Source organism: Propithecus coquereli, unplaced genomic scaffold (genome assembly GCF_000956105.1).
Source record: "Propithecus coquereli isolate 6110/MARCELLA unplaced genomic scaffold, Pcoq_1.0 Scaffold146, whole genome shotgun sequence".
In the NCBI taxonomy this organism is placed as follows: domain Eukaryota; kingdom Metazoa; phylum Chordata; class Mammalia; order Primates; family Indriidae; genus Propithecus; species Propithecus coquereli.
Window position 1 is genome coordinate 3,335,179 of NW_012138969.1, and position 19,093 is coordinate 3,354,271.

At 37.0% G+C, this 19,093-nt stretch overlaps 1 protein-coding gene across 2 annotated transcripts in view; it reads right to left on the reverse strand.

Annotated features, from left to right (window-relative positions):
* Positions 1-1,048: 1,048 nt before the first annotated feature.
* Positions 1,049-19,093, reverse strand: part of DHX9 (DEAH (Asp-Glu-Ala-His) box helicase 9) — a 53,894-nt gene continuing 35,849 nt past the window's right edge. For both annotated transcript variants that reach the window (XM_012639994.1, XM_012639995.1), the window contains exons 15-28: positions 18,614-18,770; positions 16,347-16,447; positions 14,579-14,792; positions 14,309-14,403; positions 13,945-14,018; positions 12,784-12,936; positions 10,266-10,426; positions 9,349-9,460; positions 7,339-7,500; positions 7,102-7,229; positions 5,132-5,361; positions 4,844-4,959; positions 3,938-4,138; positions 1,049-1,697 (exon numbers count right to left, since the gene is read on the reverse strand). In XM_012639994.1, coding sequence (XP_012495448.1) covers positions 1,370-1,697; positions 3,938-4,138; positions 4,844-4,959; positions 5,132-5,361; positions 7,102-7,229; positions 7,339-7,500; positions 9,349-9,460; positions 10,266-10,426; positions 12,784-12,936; positions 13,945-14,018; positions 14,309-14,403; positions 14,579-14,792; positions 16,347-16,447; positions 18,614-18,770 — 2,232 coding nt within the window. In that variant the 3' untranslated portion in view covers positions 1,049-1,369. The remainder of the gene's footprint in view (positions 1,698-3,937; positions 4,139-4,843; positions 4,960-5,131; positions 5,362-7,101; positions 7,230-7,338; positions 7,501-9,348; positions 9,461-10,265; positions 10,427-12,783; positions 12,937-13,944; positions 14,019-14,308; positions 14,404-14,578; positions 14,793-16,346; positions 16,448-18,613; positions 18,771-19,093) is intronic.

The window sequence follows — 19,093 nt, forward strand, 5'->3', positions numbered from 1 at the left end:
GACACAGAGAGCGCTGCAGCATGGCTTCCGGTAACTGACACAAGCTTTTTCTTGCAGTTAACTTTTGAGACTCTCTGGGACCAAAGGAGATTTTCAATTCCCTTTCACGCCATTGTCAGCTCCAAAGGAAGCAGCTGGGTTGTCACTGCCAAAACCCCCAAACTCACAAGTGCAGTAAAGATGCCAACTACATAAGCTGCCAACCACAGACAGCGCAAATCAGGGCCACTTTCATCCTTATCTGAACTGCTAAAAGGACAGACCCAATTGTCAGTACCAACTTACCACAACTCCAAACCCCAGCATATGTTTGGTGGCAAAAGTGGTGAGCAGAAACACTACATGTTTCCACCTATTTTTCCCCTAAATTCTCTCCCCATTTCCAGCACTTTTCATTTTCCTGAATGGGAGGTGTGTAATCAGCTCTCATTTTGGAAGAACTTTCCAGTCACCTCACACCCGTCACATCCTTTAAATTGAATATTGTCTTTATTCTAGGCAGATTGTAGGGGGATGGTTAAGAAAGGAAACACCACACTGGCTGATGCCTCAAGGTAGTAAAGATGACATGGTAACGTAGGTAAATGTGTCAAACACCTGCCCTCTGCCTCCAAATTCTAAACTTTATGCATCAGCGAAGCTTCACTTACTTTTGTTCTTCACCTAAATATAAATTCTGAATTACGTGGATTATATTGTCTTTAATTTTTATAATGGAAACTAACGTAGAAAATGTTGACTTTGGTCTTAGGTTTTTCAAAGACAAAGCTTGGGAGAAAGCAAAAATGTTTAGCCTTACTTAGGTCAAAATAGAGTCAGCCACAGAGGTCCCACAAGACTTCTGCACTAGCCAATATTTACTGCAAGAGCAGCAATTCAATTCCAAGGCTGCTAATTCTATTACAAGTAATATCACTTGGTATACTTTTGAAACAGAGTACAAATTTCCCTCTGATGTTTAAAATGAACAGATGTTACTGGCACTGTAAAATTATTCTAAATTATTCTAACACGTAAGATCATCAATCAACTACACAGCCAGTATTCAGTGTAATACTTTATTTTCTATTGTATTAAACAAAAGCCAAGAAAATATCAAGTTAATTTTGAAGGCAAATCTTTACTCCTTAAAGAAAAAATACAAACTGTGGTGTTTTTTTTAATAATAGATTGTTATACTTTACATAATATAAACAAAACACTAATGCAGCTACACACTTGGTTTCCTTAAACTACAACAAACCACAGAACGGGTGGAAAATGGGTTTATTTTCTGGCAGCAAATAAACAACTTGGGAAAACAAATAGCATGCTTTCCTTTTTTTTTTTTTTTTAATGGTCTATGCGCAGGCACTGACATAACCAAGCTTTAGTACCCACCACCTCCTCTTCCTTGTCCAAAGTAGCCACTTCCATAGCCTCCCCTGCCAGCTCCTCGCTGGAATGCCCCAGATCCTCTGTAGCCTCCACTAGACCCTCTGTAGTCTCCTCCAGAGCTGCCTCTATAGCCACCTCGGGAACCTCCTCTAAAACCTCCACCACCTCCACCATATCCTCCCCGATAGGAGTTGCCATAGCCTCCGCTGCCATAGCCCCCACTGCCATATCCTCCACCACCATAACCAGAAGCTCCTCTTCTATACCCACTTCCGTTGTCATATCGGGCCATCTTGGGAGGACGTGGACCATCTCCATACCTAGGAAAAGCACAAAACCACCACTTTAACAAAACATTCTTAATACTTCTCAACTACTCACCAAATGTACACATTTAGTGATAACTGAAAGTTTAGAGAATGAAGAGAATGAACCCAAACACACAAACACAAACTGAAAAACAGACAAAAGTCATTAACTGTGTAACAATCTGTTTTTCTAAAATTCTTTCTGGTTCAATCTCAAGGGCTTTGTGTTTTGGCAGTATGTCCTCACAATTTAAAGATAGTCCTTTTTTTTTTTTTTTTTTACTCAGTTCAATAATAAGAAAGCAAGAATTAAATAATTTTAGGAAGAGGTTCCTAGAGCTGGCGATAAACTATTTGGTCTTTATTAACAAATATTTTCCTGCATTAACTCTGAAATATGTTTCTGTAAAATGTCTGCGTTAATCTGTTCATGCCTCAATCTGTCATGTGGCAAATAAAATAAGGGCTAATGAAAAATTGCAGTAATCAAGATGCCCCACCTGTAACTCTAATTCAACATACCACTACCACTCCCCCAAACTGCTTATTCTTCCTGTGCAACTTTTTTTTAGAGACTAGCACTACCAATTCAGCAGCTGACCATGTCAGAAATATGAATGTGATCTATCTTCCTCCCTTCATTGCACTGCTCCCCCATTTTAATATCTACCACCAATTCCTATCGAATATACTGCAAACCTGTCGATTAGTCACTTCTCCCCATTGTATTTTGGGCCACCATCACATTCGTACATCCTAAACTCTTATATTTATCCCATCCTTTCCAGTTTATGGATTTTTGTCCCTCAAATTAGTCGATTATATGTAAATAATCCTTGCTCAACACCCCACCTGCCAAAAATAATCTCTCTTCTACTAAATATCCACAAGTGCTTAATTGGTATCTGCCCATGAAATTTATTTTCTCATTGAAGATTCCTCTTCACATCTGGCTAGCTGGGAGGAACACAGTATGGCATAAAAAGTGCACTGTTTCAACAGTCATGTTGCCTAGGTTTGAATCCAGCTCTACCACTTAACTAGCTGAATGACTCTGGGTCTTATCTGTGCCCAGTTTCCTTATTCACATTGAAGGAGATAAACTGGGTACTATGGTGTGAACCTGTAATCCCAGCTACTCAGGAGGCCAAGGTAGATCACTTGAGGCCAGGAGTTGGAGACTAGCCTGAGCAACACAGCAAGACCCTGTCTTTTAAAAACAAACAAACAAACAAACAAACAAACAAAAACCCCCCGAAAAACCAAACTTAAGCCAGGCATGGTAGCATATGCCTATAATCCCAGATACTCCGGTAGGGGAGGCTGAAGCAGGAGGATTGCTCAAGGTCAGGAGTTTGAGGCTGCAGTGAGCTACGACTGTGCCACTGCAGTCCAGCATGGACTACAGAGTGAGACACAGTCTCTTAAAAAAAAAAAAAAAAGAGGGTGGGGGTGGGTGGGATAATGATCTACCTACCTCATAGATAGAGCAAATAAAATAAATGATTCTTGATGAGGAGATTAAAGGAGATTTTTTGATAACTACAACAATTTTAATGCATTAGTATATTAAATAATATTATTATAATACTTAAATCTAGGGGTATGATTGTGGTATTATGGTCATGTTCTTAAAAGAGACATGAAGTATATTTAATGTCTGCAATTTTATCACAAAAGATTAAGCAAATGTCAAAATGCTGAAAATTAGTGAAACAAAATGAAGACTATATGGGTATACACTGTATTATTGTCCTGCTTTTTCTGTAGGTACCAAATATTTCCAAAGAAAAAGTTGTGGGCAAAGAAAAAAAAATCTGAAGCAGATATTTTAAGAAGAGAAATTTCATACTTCTTAAGATAAACCTTATGTTTTTCATTTGATGAAGAAGCAATTTAACCCATCAACATTTTTTCTTTAGAGATGTCAAAACAGTACTATGGAAAGAGGACCCTTTGGGCTCTGTCACTTTCCTGTCATGTGACCCACTCTGAACTATGTATTTTTAAGGTCCCTTTCTATCACAAACATGCACTGATACAGTAGACAGATTGTTATAGAGACAGACAAAAGTAAATAACATTCTTTTGTTCTGAATGTGTGCTAGTGACGACTAAAGTCCATTGTTTACTCTTTGTCTAGAATTTTAACTTAAACAATATGGCCTCTATCAACTAACTTTGGGAATTCTAGACCTACATATGATTTCTATCCTCTGCTTGGTTTAAAGAGAAGTTAATATGGTACTCACCGTACATTACTAATCATAAGGTTGATACCAGCAGCTGAAGGCCTAGAGATTTGGCGGATTGTGTTCAGCATACGTTCATTTACCGGGTCCAACTGGCTGATGATAGCAGGTTGTTTGGTTACTTCAACAACCAGAGCCTCCATGGCTGCCCGGAGAGCAGTGATGCAGGCAGCAGCTTCATGTGATATTTGCAATCTGATCCTAAGATGGAGAAAAACAATAAAAAAAATAAGAGAAGGAGCACATGCAGAAAAAGATTTCTCAACTTCACACATGGCAAATCATGGAATAAATTTAACTTAACGAGTACCAATGCTTTAAACTACTATAATGGCCCCAGACTTAGGCAAACACAGACATGAAGAGTAACAATAATCTGCACTAACCTCTCAAAATCCACTGCTAGCTATTAAGAGGAGTCTTAAACCATAAAGTCTATCAAGCCAAATAAAATATAATAATACAGATCACTCAGACTCTAATAAAGATGAAATGAGAGATTCAGAATCCTGGAGTTTTCTACGTTTTTAAAAACATGGGTGAGCCTTTTGACTGTCCATTAAACTCTACTCCAATTTTGCCCGGTGTTTATCACTAGTTTCTAATCAACGTATATAGTATGTGAAGGAGGTACTCAAGCTCCAACTCCAATCAGATTCTCATTCATAGTGGTAGACACGGCCTGAGTTTCTAATGTATTTGCTACTACTGGTATTGTCAATTTAAAAACATAGTTTATGATAAACCATACTACCAAGATTTACTACTCCCCAAGAAAAGATAATGTTATCTGAACCATCAGATTTTGCCACGTTTGTTTCACAAATTAAGTTAGATTAGCAGCTGAATTCTGTCACATCTCAACTCTAAGAATTCAGTTTGGAGTTCACATCTGAAAATCCATACCAGTCATCTACAAGCACAATCTGCCCATCAGATTGGACTTTCTTGGAGGCAAAAAGCAGCAACTGCAGGGGCGTGACTAAGGTCATGCCTTTAGCAGAGATGGCTCGGGTTCGAATCTGCAGATGGAGAAAAAGATAAGAGGAAATACTTGACATTCCAACTGCCAAATATTGCTTTATAATGACAATAAACTATGCTATGAAAATTAAAACTCATGTTCTCAAATGATTTTAAAGACAATATGGAATGTCAATGTAAATAAACATTTCTAAACTAATCTTTTCTTACCTTTTCACCAAATACAAAGAAGGGAGATGGGTACTTCATGTCTTGGCTACTAAAAGGACAATTAACAGATGACTTGTGGATAAGTGCATTACGCCCTTCAGTAGTGAGAATCTTTCTTTTTTCCTTATGATAACATACATTGGGGTACACACCAAAAGCCAGGAGAGAGATAACAACATCCAAATTATTATCTGGTCCAGTGTTGGTAAACACTTGTGTCAGTAAACAGTCTGTTAAGAGGAATGGGGTAGGGGAAAAAAAAAAAAAATCAGGTCACTGACTATTGATCTTCACATCACATGAAAACTATTTACGAGAATTCAGAGAACTGACTCCATCCTCAACCCCTCTTTTCAAATAACCTGTCTATAAAACCTCCTCTCTTCTGGGAACCCTTGCATCTAGCTAGATTAAGTTCAAGAAGAAATTTTGCTAGGTGTCCACCATAAGAAAACTAAAATGCCTGTATTCTCGATAAAATCAACCATAATATAAACTTGGGGTGATTACTTTTAAAAAACCCTGAATCAGCCATCTACTCTCAGAATAAGAGCTAGATTGATAGGACCACAAAGTATTTAGCTGCTATTGTGAAACAGCTAGTTACTCGTAGAGAAGATGGAGTGATAATCTAAGAGGACCCACTGGAACGAAGGCTGATGTTTTCACCTAGACTATACTTTATGAGTATTTTACCACTGACTGGAAAGCACGTAAGGGAAGTGCTAAGAGCATAGATATAATTTGTTCTAGAAAAACCTGTGTTCTAGTCTTCCAACTTCCTAACTGAATATGCACAACTAATTTACATTTCGGTGTCAGTTTCATTACCTATAAAATGGAGCAATAATATCTACATCTTGGGACTGTTGTAAAGATTCTAGTATATAAAAAAGGCTCTTTCCCATTCCTTTCATTCTGAGAAAATTAAAAATTTAGTTACAACTATTTTGTTTAGTTATTTAGATCAAAGCCTTTAAATATTTACCACCTTGCCCAACTAACTTCTAAAGAGGTCCTATTTTAGTTATGCATTCCAGTTCTCAATGTTTTAGAAAATAATTATCTCTTAACCTAGTTGGAAAAGTACTATAGCTTAACTTTATATCAAGGAAAAGAAGAGCTGATTATTGTTTCTACATAACATATCACAAGGTCCTGTCTGTATACCAAGTTTAACTCAAAGCCATTTAAAATTTAATGTGGTAGAATTTACTTGAAGTCTAAAAATGAACATATGGGCTAACTGATAAATCACTTCCCAAACTGTTTGAGGTTATTCAACAAATTCCTCATTCTGAAAGCTACAGAAGTGTTCACAAGACAAAAGGATTTAAAAAATTTCTCTTGATGGAAAGCAGCACAATTCTTTTTTTTTTTTTTTGAGACAGAGTCTCACTCTCTTGTCTGGGCTAGAGTGCCGTGGCGTCAGACTAGCTCACAGCAACCTCAAACTCCTGGGCTCAAGCCATCCTCCTGCCTCAAGCCTCCCAGGTAGCTGGGACTACAGGCACGCGCCACTGTGCCCGGCTAATTTTTTCTATTTTTAGTTGTTTGGCTAATTTCTTTCTATTTATAGTAGAGACGGGGTCTCACTCTTGCTCAGGCTGGTCTTGAACTCCTGAGCTCAAATGATCCTCCCGCCTTGGCCTCCCAGAGTGCTAGGATTACAGGTGTGAGCCACGGCGCCCGGCCAGCAGCACAATTCTTGTAACATTTATCATCTATGTACTTGTTATGTTTACTGTCATTGCCTTTCAGCAACATAGCCTTTTCCTGCTTTTCTTTAAAGAATGGATTATTACAATATGAAAAACTGCTGATCACCATAGTTCAAAGAACTAAAAATAGCTGAGAATATACAAAAAGCAAAGGATCTAAAGTTTGAAGTAAAAATACATTGTGCTGTCAATTTGCATGTACTATATAAATGTCATTTCAGATATATCTTAAGAATGGGAAAGTCTTACCTTCTGGAAATCCAGAGTTAATCAGAATCTCTTTGAGCTGAACTTTGGCTTCCCAAGTCATTCTTAGCGTAGCCATATTAAGTCTTTTGTGCTCACAAAAACGTATCTCTGCTTCTTCTCCACCCATTCTAAAATAAAGTATAAGAAATTATTCTCAAACACCAGAGAACTAGGTACAGATTAGAAACTAAAGACAGTTCACCCAAATCTTATAATAACTCTCTTTCAAATCCATACCTAGCATCATCCCAGGCTTGGAATACTGATAAAAGGGCTACATGATCAGAAAATCTGTTCCCAGCAAAATTTCGATGGATATAGCCCAGCCGCTTTCCTTCACTGATGAAAGGCTCTGGAAAGCAGGTAGCAGCAGAAATGGTACAGACAGCATCTCCCACACTGAAACACACACAGACAGTTAAGTTCAGACTAGTTTATAATCTTGCTGCCAGCAGCTTGGGCAGTACCGTCAATTGTGGATCAGATCTGTATTGACTATGACACTGCTTTTATGAGCACTGAAATTGGCTTAGCAAAAAATTTTCAGTCTCTCTCCAGAAGAATAGAGGGGAAAAAACAATGAGATATGACATAAATGGCTGCATATTTACCATAAATTATGACCAAGTATTTATCTTTCCTTTGTTATTCTCTCTTCCCCATCATACCAAATCCCTTAATCTTTAAAACTTTCTGATAAAATATACCTTTTCCTAATGCTATTCTTTCAAGAGGCAACTATTAGGTCATTAAATATGAAATGCCCGATTTTGCATCAAGAGTGTAGTTGATCATATCTCAAACAAGAAGCAGCACAATTAAAGTATGTGCCTAAACTATCAACACAGTTTTGCCATCTTAACAGTAGCTTGTTTATGCCAGCAGCGAAGAAGCCTGGCGAGCGAGTGGTGATGAAATCGTGAAAGGCGTTTTCCACAGTTTATTGAGAACTGAGTATTTTTCCTTGCAAGTGGTCCAAAGCCTGGAAGAAGTGGTAGTCAGCTGGTGCAAGGTCTAATGAATATGGTGGATGACAGAGTTTCCAAGCCCAGCTGCTGTAGTTTGAGCAGCATTGTTTGTGTGACAAATGGTAGAGTGTTGTCTTGCAAGATTGGACCGTCTCTACTGACCATTCTTGGCTGCTTAATTGCAAACATCCTCATCATTTCATCTAAGTGGTTGCAGTAGACATTTGTTATAATCGACTGAACAGGTTTCATAAAGCCTGTGGTGGACCATCAAAGAGACACCATTAGCTTTTTTTGATGAATATTCGGTTTTGGACTGTTGTTTCTGCACTTCATCTTTATCCAATCATTGTGCCAAATGCTTGCAACTGTCAAAAAGAATCCATTTTTCATCACACATGATATGGTATAGAAACGGTTTGCTTTTATGTCGTGACAGCAAAGAAAGGCAAGCTTTGAGAAAATTTTTCTTCTGATGCTCATTTAATTCATACGGTACCCATCTATGCAGCTTCTTTACCTTGCTGGTTTGTTTCAAATGTTCCAATACTGTTGGAATAATAACACCTAACCTTGCTACTAGATCACACGTAGGTTGGCTGAGATGGATTCACTTCCACTGCAGCTTTCAGCTCATCATTATCCACCTTTGTCTCAGGGGCCATGTGGCTCATTTTCAAGATGACAATCACCAGAATGGAACTTCTCAAACCATCGATGCTCTGGTGTTCATTAGCCACATCCTTCCCAAACACTTCATTGGTATTTTTAAGGTGTCTGCACTGCACCGGTTCTACGATGGAACTCATATTCAAAAATAACATGAATTTTTGACTTATCTATGGTTTCACAAGAATTGCTCTAAAAAATTTTGAAAGACAATCACAAGCCAAAACGTGCCATGTGAAAGACTGAGGTTGTACCTTCACAATAAACATAAAACACTAAGTGTCAAAGTGAAAATGTCAGAGACATCAAATGTCAAACTTAGTACTTAAGGAAATCAGACATTTCATACTTAAAAACCTAAAACTCTCCTGGGAGAAACTGCTCCTCTCTTTTGAGAAGTCAGTGCTGTTTCCCCCAAGTTGGGCCTAGATGTCCATCTACTAGAACTGTTCATTGTTCTCATTTCATACTTCTTTCAGTATCTAGATATGTCACTTCTCTTTACTTAAGAATATTTAGTTTTAGCTTCTAGCTGAGCCACCCTGCTTTTATGACAAGACTCTGAAATTATTCTACCACTTAACTACCAGTAAAAAAATAAAGCACTTACTAGAAAATACACCCCATTATCATCATTTTGCCAAGACGAGGCTCAATGGGGAGTTTAGCCAGGATTCGTCCCAGAGGAGTCAACTCATCATTGGCATCTAATGCATCAAGCTCTGTGGGGAGATATTTGTGAGTAGAAACAGTAATGAACATTCCTTTAACTAGGCAAAGATGAAATATTTTTTTTGTAAATTAAAGTTAGGACAATGCACTTAAGATTTTATCATTTGTCAAGCCAACTGCTAGCTAGCACCATGCCCAAAGCCAACAGTTCTTTTCACTCAAATATAGAATGAAACCAAATTCTGGAGCACCTAACACGAAGAAGGTACTAGACCTAGGCCCTGTAGGTTGTAAAGATGAACACAGACCACAAGAAGCCTAGACATACAATAATAATAGTAGTATAAGTATCTACATGCCATAAGTATGACACCCATCTGTTGATGATTTTTAGACAAAAAAGTGAAATGTGGAAAAGTTGGAATAGCAGGTGAATGTTAGATTTAAAATTTAAATTCAGATCCATTTAGCTCCAATAACCTTATTTTTCCTCACTATACTATACTGTTTCTGTAGCAAGTGTGATAAAGAAAATATAAATGTTCTAAGAGATGCATACAAAATATTGTGGGTATCATGATTCATGTTCTGACCTTTAAGTAATGGTTATGAGATGATTTCTTGCCTTTTTCTTAAGTTTTTTTTTCAAAATAAGACTCACATTATCCCCTTCTTCCCTCTCATTGTTCACTATAATAGTGACCATTCAAGTACATAAGTTAACACTGGAAGCCTTACTATCACAGCCCTGTTGTCTATACCTTCATCCTGATTCACTTTTTAAGTGTTACCTGTCAGGACAAGATAGATGGTATAATTAACATCTGTGTTAAGTAAATCTGTACTTTTAAGTACCTCTAAGAGTGTGCTCTGCTTCAATCACAGCATCCAAAGGTGGAGGTTCAATTGCCTTGGCCAGGAATTGGCCAATTCCTCCCAGACGCAGAAGTTTTATGCTCAAAGCAATTTCATGCAATGGTGTTCGGAACATCTCTGGTGTCATGTGGGTTTCGAGTCTAAGAAAAAAGAAGCTTAAAATAACCATCCTCCTTGTGTACACACAGATGTTAGTTTAATAAAATCTTTGCCGAACGATAATCATAGATATGCAGCTGCCCTTTCTTCAGCCTTCTATTTTACAATTATCACAGAACCTTTTATCATTCACTACACTCTTTCTGAACAAGATTTAATCTGAGTAGTAGTTTCTGACTTTACCCTTACAGCTTGATGGCATTTACAGCTGAGTAAAAGATAATGAAAAATTACCCAAAATTTCTGATGTTATTACCTCTCTATGGCTTTTCCAGGTCTTGCCTGTTAACAAACATGGGTTAAAAATGGTAGTAAGATTTTTTGCAAGAGAAAGGGCTAATACTAATACTTCCTGCAACCTCCTCACCTTCCTAATCCATTAATTTTAGTGCCAGGGGAAAAAAATCTCACAGATCATCTATCTAACCCTTTAAAATTCTAATGAGTTATCATTACAAGTTGAATATCCCTAATCAAAAAAATCATCAATGCTCCAAAATCCAAAACTTTTTGAGTACAGACATGATGCTCAAAGGAAATGCTCATTGGAGCATTTTGGAATTCAGATTTTCAGATTAGAGATGTTCAGCTGGTTAAGTATTTAATCCAGAAATACTTCTGGTCCCAAGCATTTTGGATAAGGGATACTCAACTTGTATAAATTAACAACGATAACTGTAAACATTTACCAAGAGCATACTATGCCAGGCATTGTTCTAAGTATTTTACATTATTAGCTCATTTAATTCACATGTGAACCCTATGGGTTAGGTATTACTATCTTCTTTTTACAAATAAGGAAACCAGAGAGGTTAAAGTAACTCAATCTGATTTTATAATGGGTCACAATAGAGGCCAAATGTTTAAGGCTATGCAATATATTAGGCACAAACAGTATTATAATAAAATCCAAGTCTCTATATTTCTAATTCAGGCTTATTTACTAAAAGCCATTCATGATAAACATTTACATGTGATTCCAACACTGCTGGCAAGACTTTTACATAAATACACACGGCATATCTGTTCCTCACCCTACACAGAAAAGAACAAAAATCCCTTATTAAAACTCAATTCACTAATTAGTAATTAGTTCACTAATTAGTAGATAATTTTACTCCAAAATGTTAAAAAGTACTTGTTTCTTTAGTTCAAAGGACAATCTAATAATGTTTAAAAAGAACTAGCTGTCTTCCAAACGTTGTAGTCAGTCTTCCTAACTTCTGATGCTCAAATAAACCTGTATTTTCAATCAACAGGGAGCCATGTTACCAGTATAAAAGCAAAAAAGCAAAGAGTTTTTCTCTTCAGCATATTACATACACCTTATCACCACAACTAGCCTGTCCCACAATACTTTACTGTGATAAACACATATGTGCAAAACCCCAACTCTACCTTTATTATCAATTGGTTAAGGGTAATGTACACTACACAAATCTCCACAAATATAACTAAAAATTATTTTTAAATAGACAGGGTCTTGCTCTATTACCCAGGCTGGAATGCAGTGGCCTATTCATAGTTCACTATAACCGTGAATTCCTAGGCTCAAGCCATTCTCCCACCTCAGCCTCCCAAGTAGCTGGGACTACATGCACCTGCCATCATGCCCAGATAATTAAAAAAAAAAAATTTTTTTTTTTTTTTGCAGAGACAAGGTCTTGCTGTATTGTCCAGGCTGGTCTCAAACTACTGGCCTCAAGTGACCCTGCTGTCTTGGCCTTCCAAAGTGCTGGGATTATAGATGTGAGCCACTGCACCCAGTTTAAAAACATCTTAAATCTATAATTCAGAGAGATAAGTATATTTTTAGCCAATAAGTCCCATCCACAAACATTCCCCAAAAGGCCCTGGGGTATAAATGGAAATGGACAAAGAATTAGGAGAGTTAGATATGGGAAGAATTATATGAGACAAATGATGTAACACTGGAAAAAGACATACTCTATAAATACCAAAGTACTCTAATTTTAACCTCTATTTTTCAGAAAGCTAATCATTCCGTAAGTATCAGTATTCCCAAAGTGTCAAAGGCATGTGGAGCCAAAATCGGGTCCATATATCTTACTTCTTAAAAGGTTATTAGTTAAGTAAACCGGTATCAGACATGCCATGCCACCATCAATAATTTCTGGTTTCTCTTCATTCTTTCATTTTAATCTCTTTATCCAAGCTAAATTCTCCCCAATACATTTAACTGGAGGCATTCATGTGCTGAGTTCATTAAGTTCATGGCAGGGAGATGGAGAGGATCAGGACAGCATACAGCAAGGATATGTAAAGGGTTAAAAAAAAAAAAACAAAACTTCAATCTCTATTCAAGAATTGGTCTTACCTCTCAAAACGAGCCCGGCTGCAGAGGTGAAAGCAGAATCCAGGCCTTACCCGGCCAGCTCGCCCTTTCCGCTGCTCAAGGTTTGTTTTGGATGCCCAGACTGTAGCATAGTTGGTCATGTTATTGTGAGCAGTGAATAGTTTCACTTTCTGCCTACATAGGAAGAGTGGTTAATTTTAAGACTCATATGTGCTACCAATAACTATTATACATCCACTAAGTGGTGGATGCCTTCTAGAAAGCCACGCCTACTTGTGATGTCTATTTGTGCAAAATAAGAATCAGCAATTTGATTGCATACTTCCAGGTGCCTACCTACTAAAAGGCAACGTAACATACATGTGCAACTTATCAGCTTGATTGCCTTGGCCAAGTTATATAACATCCTTTCTGTGCCTCATTCCCTTCATCTGAATGAGTAAAATACTACCACCTACCTTACAGGGTTTTTATTTGTAAACATTAGGTGAATTACTAAATGCAAAGCATTTAAATGGAATCTGGCACATACATGGAAGTAAGTGATAATTATTAAAGCTACCTCTATTCTGAAGTTTAGTGTAAACTTTTAGGGTATCTATGACCTAAAGATCATATGCTGAACTAGAATATATGGCACATCTCATACCATACACACACCTCATCAACTGGTGTCTGCATGGTCCTTCTGAACCATTTAACAACCTCAAATTCCTTCAACATTACACATAGGCAATTGCTACTAAATGATTAAAACTGACACAGAATGCTATTCACCATTCCCTAAAATGGACATTGGTAAATTGTTTTTAATTGTCAGGACAGACTGAAGGACTACACAGAGAAGACATGGGACACAAGTTGGCCAGAAATAACCTCTCTGTGTATCAATTACCATATACACATAATGATCCCAAACACCAGCAGACAAGAGCAATGGGAAGAAGTCAGAAGTTAAAGTGTTAAATTTTGTCACTTTCTACCATGTAAATGATTTGTGATGAGCAATAAGAATAATTACTCTGGACTGCCGATCACCTATAACCCTATATAGATACACAATACTTTTAAAGGTATAAGAACACAGGAGTTTAGAAATAAGGTATTTCTGATTCTGTTAATTGATAAGAAGTTTCCAGCTGATAATACTGCAACAGGCAAATAGGTTCCCTGGGAACTTACTTGCAGGAGTCAATGACATAAACAACATCATTTATGGTAATGCTTGTTTCAGCAATATTTGTGGACAAAATAACCTGCAAAGAAATAAGAAAAATTACACTCCAGAAAAATGTTCCTATTATATACTTGAAAGGATTGATTATTTGTTATGTATGTTAACAAATGACAAGAGAATTTTAGAAGTCTTAAAAAAAACCTCACTTGCTCATTGACTGGATAATTAAAAACCTACTAAGCTCAGGGAGACTTTACCTTCCTCAGTTTAGATGGGTTATAATTTTGGGGGAAGCTCTTTGAAGGCCTGTAACATTTGCTTAATATCTATGTCACTTCCAACCCCATCACTGTGATGTTTAATATTCACCTTGGTTACTCCAGCGGGTACTGGATCAAATACTTTGCGTTGTTCCTCCCGAGGAATCTGAGAATGCAGAGGTAGAATCTGATACCTGTGACTTCCTACAACAATACAAAATGATTATAACAGGAGCTGGTTTAAATTGCTCTCCATCACACACATTTTTATTCAAAACCAGAGATAATGCTAAATTTTCTCTTTTCACATATGGGTTAGCATACAAGCAAAAATATTCATTTTTAACTCTCAAATACATAAGAATTCAAAGACTCATACCAAAATGCGGATTCATTTCCAAATGCTTCTGCATAGTATAAATCAAATTCCAGCCAGGCAAAAAAACCAACACAGCTCCAGGTACATTAAGGGTTTCAATGTACTGAAGTAGAGCTTCAATGAGTTCAAAAGGAGTTTCCTTTTCATTCATTTGAGACATGCTCATCCTTGTTTCTGGACCATATTCATCACCACAGATCAGGTTGCAATTTGCCTGCAAAAATAGAGGGACATATTTTGGGCTGTCTCAATTACTACAGCTCATGAGATAAGTCTTCCAGATTTGTCCTTTATGTTCAAATGACATCTCATGTTGTTAATTATTAATTCTAGCTGACTAGTCATATGCTAGCATATAGAAGAAACGTAATTTCCAAAACACGTAGACTCTAACATCAATATAATGATTATTTTTACTAATATTTCCCCCAGGACATGACTAATACTCAAGGACAAACTTTTAAATTTGACACTGAAACCTTTAACAGCACTTTCTACGGAGTAGAGTTTTTTCTCATAACTATATTTTTTGAGACAGTGTGTTGCTCTGTCACCCCAGGTAGAGTGCAGTGGCATCATCATAGCTCACCATAACCTCAAACTCCTAGGCTCAAGTGATCCTCCTGCCTTGGCCATCCGTGTAGCTGGGACTACAGGTGCCATGTCATGATGGCTGGCTAATTTTTCTATTTTTAATAGAGATGGGGTCTCGCTCTTGCTCAGGCTGGTCTCAAACTCCTGACTCTCAAGCTACCTTCCCGTCGTGGCCTCCCAGAAGCAACTAAAGGTACCCATTTTATGTGTGCTAGGATTAGAGGCACAAGCCACCGTGCCTGGCCTCTCGTAACTATTAACTCTGATTTTTTGAAATTATTTTCCTTGCTGATTAACGAACTGCTCCTAATAATAATCTTTGATCGCCTTCATCTATTTCTGATATAATGTAGTCCTTATTTTCCAAAAAGTCTACATTAGAATCAATGACAAACCATGACCTCAGTAATGAGAAAAAAGTTATTGCAATTGGTCTTTTTTCCCCCCTGCTAAACTTTCTCATTTGCTATTCATTTACATTCTCACATCTTTGGATTAAAAATATCTAATCTCAGGTTTTCTATCAAATTCTCCATTGCTGGCTGTTCTACAGGATTCACTCTCACAAGACCCATTTTTATACTATCGTTTATCCAACTCTCAGGTACTACAAAATAAGTGTCTTTTCTGTTTCTTCCTAGGAAATCTCTGATTCTTCCTTGATTTAATACTCTTCTACCTGATAATGTCATTCATCACATAGCCTTTTTTTTTTTTTTTTTACCTAAAACTATACCTGCTTAAGCTTTCTTGTACATACAGATCACCTGGGGATATTATTAAAATATAGATTGTTAATTCAGTAGATCTGGAATAGGGTACAACATTCTGCGTTTCTACCAGTTTCCCAGGTGCTGTGGCCACGAAAACACTTTTGAGTGGCAAAACCTTATAAAATGGAGTTGTCTCTAACCATTTACGGCCTTTAAACATCTTTCTTTTTTTTTTTTTTTTTGACCTTTATGCCAAAGATAATTTAATTCATGGTAGAAAAGAGCTTGTCGCTAAACCTAGAATTCTTTGGAGTGAAATACATCAATTAATGCAAAACAGACATTAATAGTTTTTGTAAGTTTTCTGTAATGCTAACTCATTGCATGTTTTTACTAAAAACATTCTCTTCTCTGCATGAACAATTTGCCCACATGAAAATTCTTCATGAAGCTCCACTCACATCATCATCCTCACCACCATCATCATCCTTATCTTTCTTCTTCTTGTCCGTCGGTGGAGGAACAAAGTGGGTCATCTGAATGCAGTCTTCCAAAAAATATTCTGCCGAGGGATAATCCAGTCAGGTAAGTACTATCAACTTTCAGTATGGAGCAGTCTTTAAATCATTTACCAATTCCTAGTTCAAAATTACCTTAATTCCCTTCAATCTGACACTTCACAACTGTCAAGAAATTCCAGTAGCAATAACCTTTTTTTTCCTAATCAAATTCACTGTTTTCCTCTCTTAGACCTTAAAATTAAAAGGAGGGTAAGGCATCTATACCTGTTCCTACAAAGCCAGTAGGGCTATCCCTTGTGTACAATATTCAATCACTTATAGAATGCCCATTGTACACAAGCACTATGTTGTACACTCCCATGGTGTGGACGTTTATACATGGAAAGAAATAACTTAGTCCATCCTAACGTCTGTCAGGATACACCCATGAAATGGGTACCTTTAGTTGTTTCTGAAGAAGGATCTCAATGCAAAGACTGGAAGATCTGCCAACCAACTATGCCTCAGATTCTCCAATGGGCCCAGAATGTTTCTATAATCTAAATACCTCCCCTCTATATCCTAAGAACCCCAAAGTGTCATTCTCATCACATATTATGGGTACATCCTATCAATACGACTTATTCCTAATGTTACACTTGATCACCTGAGGTAGTGTTGCCATGTCTCCCCACTGTAAAGTTACTTTTTTCTGTTCCCTTTCCATTCTGTACTCTTTAGAAGGAAGTTATTAAGCACAGCCCACTCAAGGGATAGGGAGTTAAGTCCCACTTGTTTGAGGGAGGAGGATATCATCTAAAAAAAATTATTTGAAATTCTTTTATATAAGAGATTGGTCATTATTCTCCCTTATTTATTCAATCGCTTATTTATATGCATACAGATTCATGGATATTTTACATTTTGGATTGAATCTAATACTATGTTATTTTTTTGCTCAAACTATTCTAGCTTTGGCCACTGGGAGCTCCTTCAGGTGCTCCTGTGTCCCTTTATCCCCATCATCATGGGCTTCTTTTAAGCATTTCCTTACTTTAAGCCACAAGATGTTCCAGGCTCATTTTGTATATTCCTTGCCTCAGTCCTAGCATCAGCCATCTCCACATATGTCTGGTTCCTTTAACTGGAGAATGATATTAGAAACAAGATTTGGGTGCTGGCATGTGCTACTTGGGTGTCATTGCTTCTATGCCCACTCAGGAGACAGGAGGTAGGAAAAATATGTACGTACCCTAATGCATGTATCCACACCTATCTATAATTATATCTACACCTATCTATGTATCCATATTTAGCTAAACACAAGTTCATACTGACATCTGCAACTACAATCTAGTACCATATGGTTCATCCTAGCCTTCTCCCTATTTATCTGTAACTTATCACTCTAGTAGTAAAAAACCTGGCTCCCACAATCTCTCATTCATTCATTTTTTTCAATCCTAATACATATGTATAGCAGAGCTTCAGAATTAGTAACCTGAACTCCTGTGAAACATATTGGCTTTTATTTCAGCATTACCCTTATTCTGAATTTCAAAAATTAGCACGCCGGCATAGCCATTCATCATTTCTTACCAACCTACACTGCTAATCTCTTAGCTTATTTTTATGACCACAATTAGATTGGGCCATAATTCATTTTTTTAAACAAAGCTACCAGATGACTGTCCTAGAAAATGGTGATGACAAAAATCTCCTAAAGAAACTAAACAAGCTCTTATCAGAAATACTTAACCTTGAAATACTTCTATTAATCTCATTTCAAAATCTGCTTGCTCTGAGAATTCTCTGGTTAATCTAACCCTGGCTGCTTAAAACTTCATAGTATTTCCCATGAACACCTACAGACCACAGTGACTTACATGTCTGTAAGTCATACAAGTCTTTAATTTTTAAAATTATAATTTTCATTATATTATAAACTTAAATTTATAAATATGAATTGTAATTTTAAAAGTTAAGTTTATCTGTAAGTAAAGGCCTGGAAATTTACTGGGCATGTAAACTCAAGTAGTGAATTAAACCACAGAGGCCTGACTAAAATCACAGGCAAGAAACTCCCCAAGAATGTTATGACGCATTTGATACTCTAATTTGGTCTATATTTTAAATATCCTTTAAACTCCAATCTTCAGGATTTAAAAATCCAAACCCTACCGCACAAAAGATGTTCACCTTCCTACCCATACCCCACAATTATTTACCTTGAACTGGGTAAGTCCTTCCATAAACTTCGATGATGGGGCAATTGAAGAAATATTCACAAAACATACTGGTATCAATAGTAGCAGACATAAGGACAATGCGAACTTCAGGATAAGCCTGAACTACATCACGCAGTACTACCAAAAGGAAGTCAGTCTATAAAAACACAAAAACAAATTTTAAAAAATTACATTAAAAGTTTGTGTGATACACCTAAATGGTTTTGTGTTATAAAGCCACAAGCCATCAGTGAAATTCAGTTTCTTACATGGCTTATAGAAGAAGCACAAGAAACAAAGGGTTACAGTGGGATACAACAACAGAATTCTTAAAAACAGTTGTAACCTAATAATTGCAGGAATAAGAAATGTGTACTATTTGGGCAGGGGAAGGGGAGGAGAAAAATTCATCAATGAGAGCAAAGAATTCATCTCAAATTTTTCAGTGAAATTTAAATTTATAGGCACACTTTAGCACAT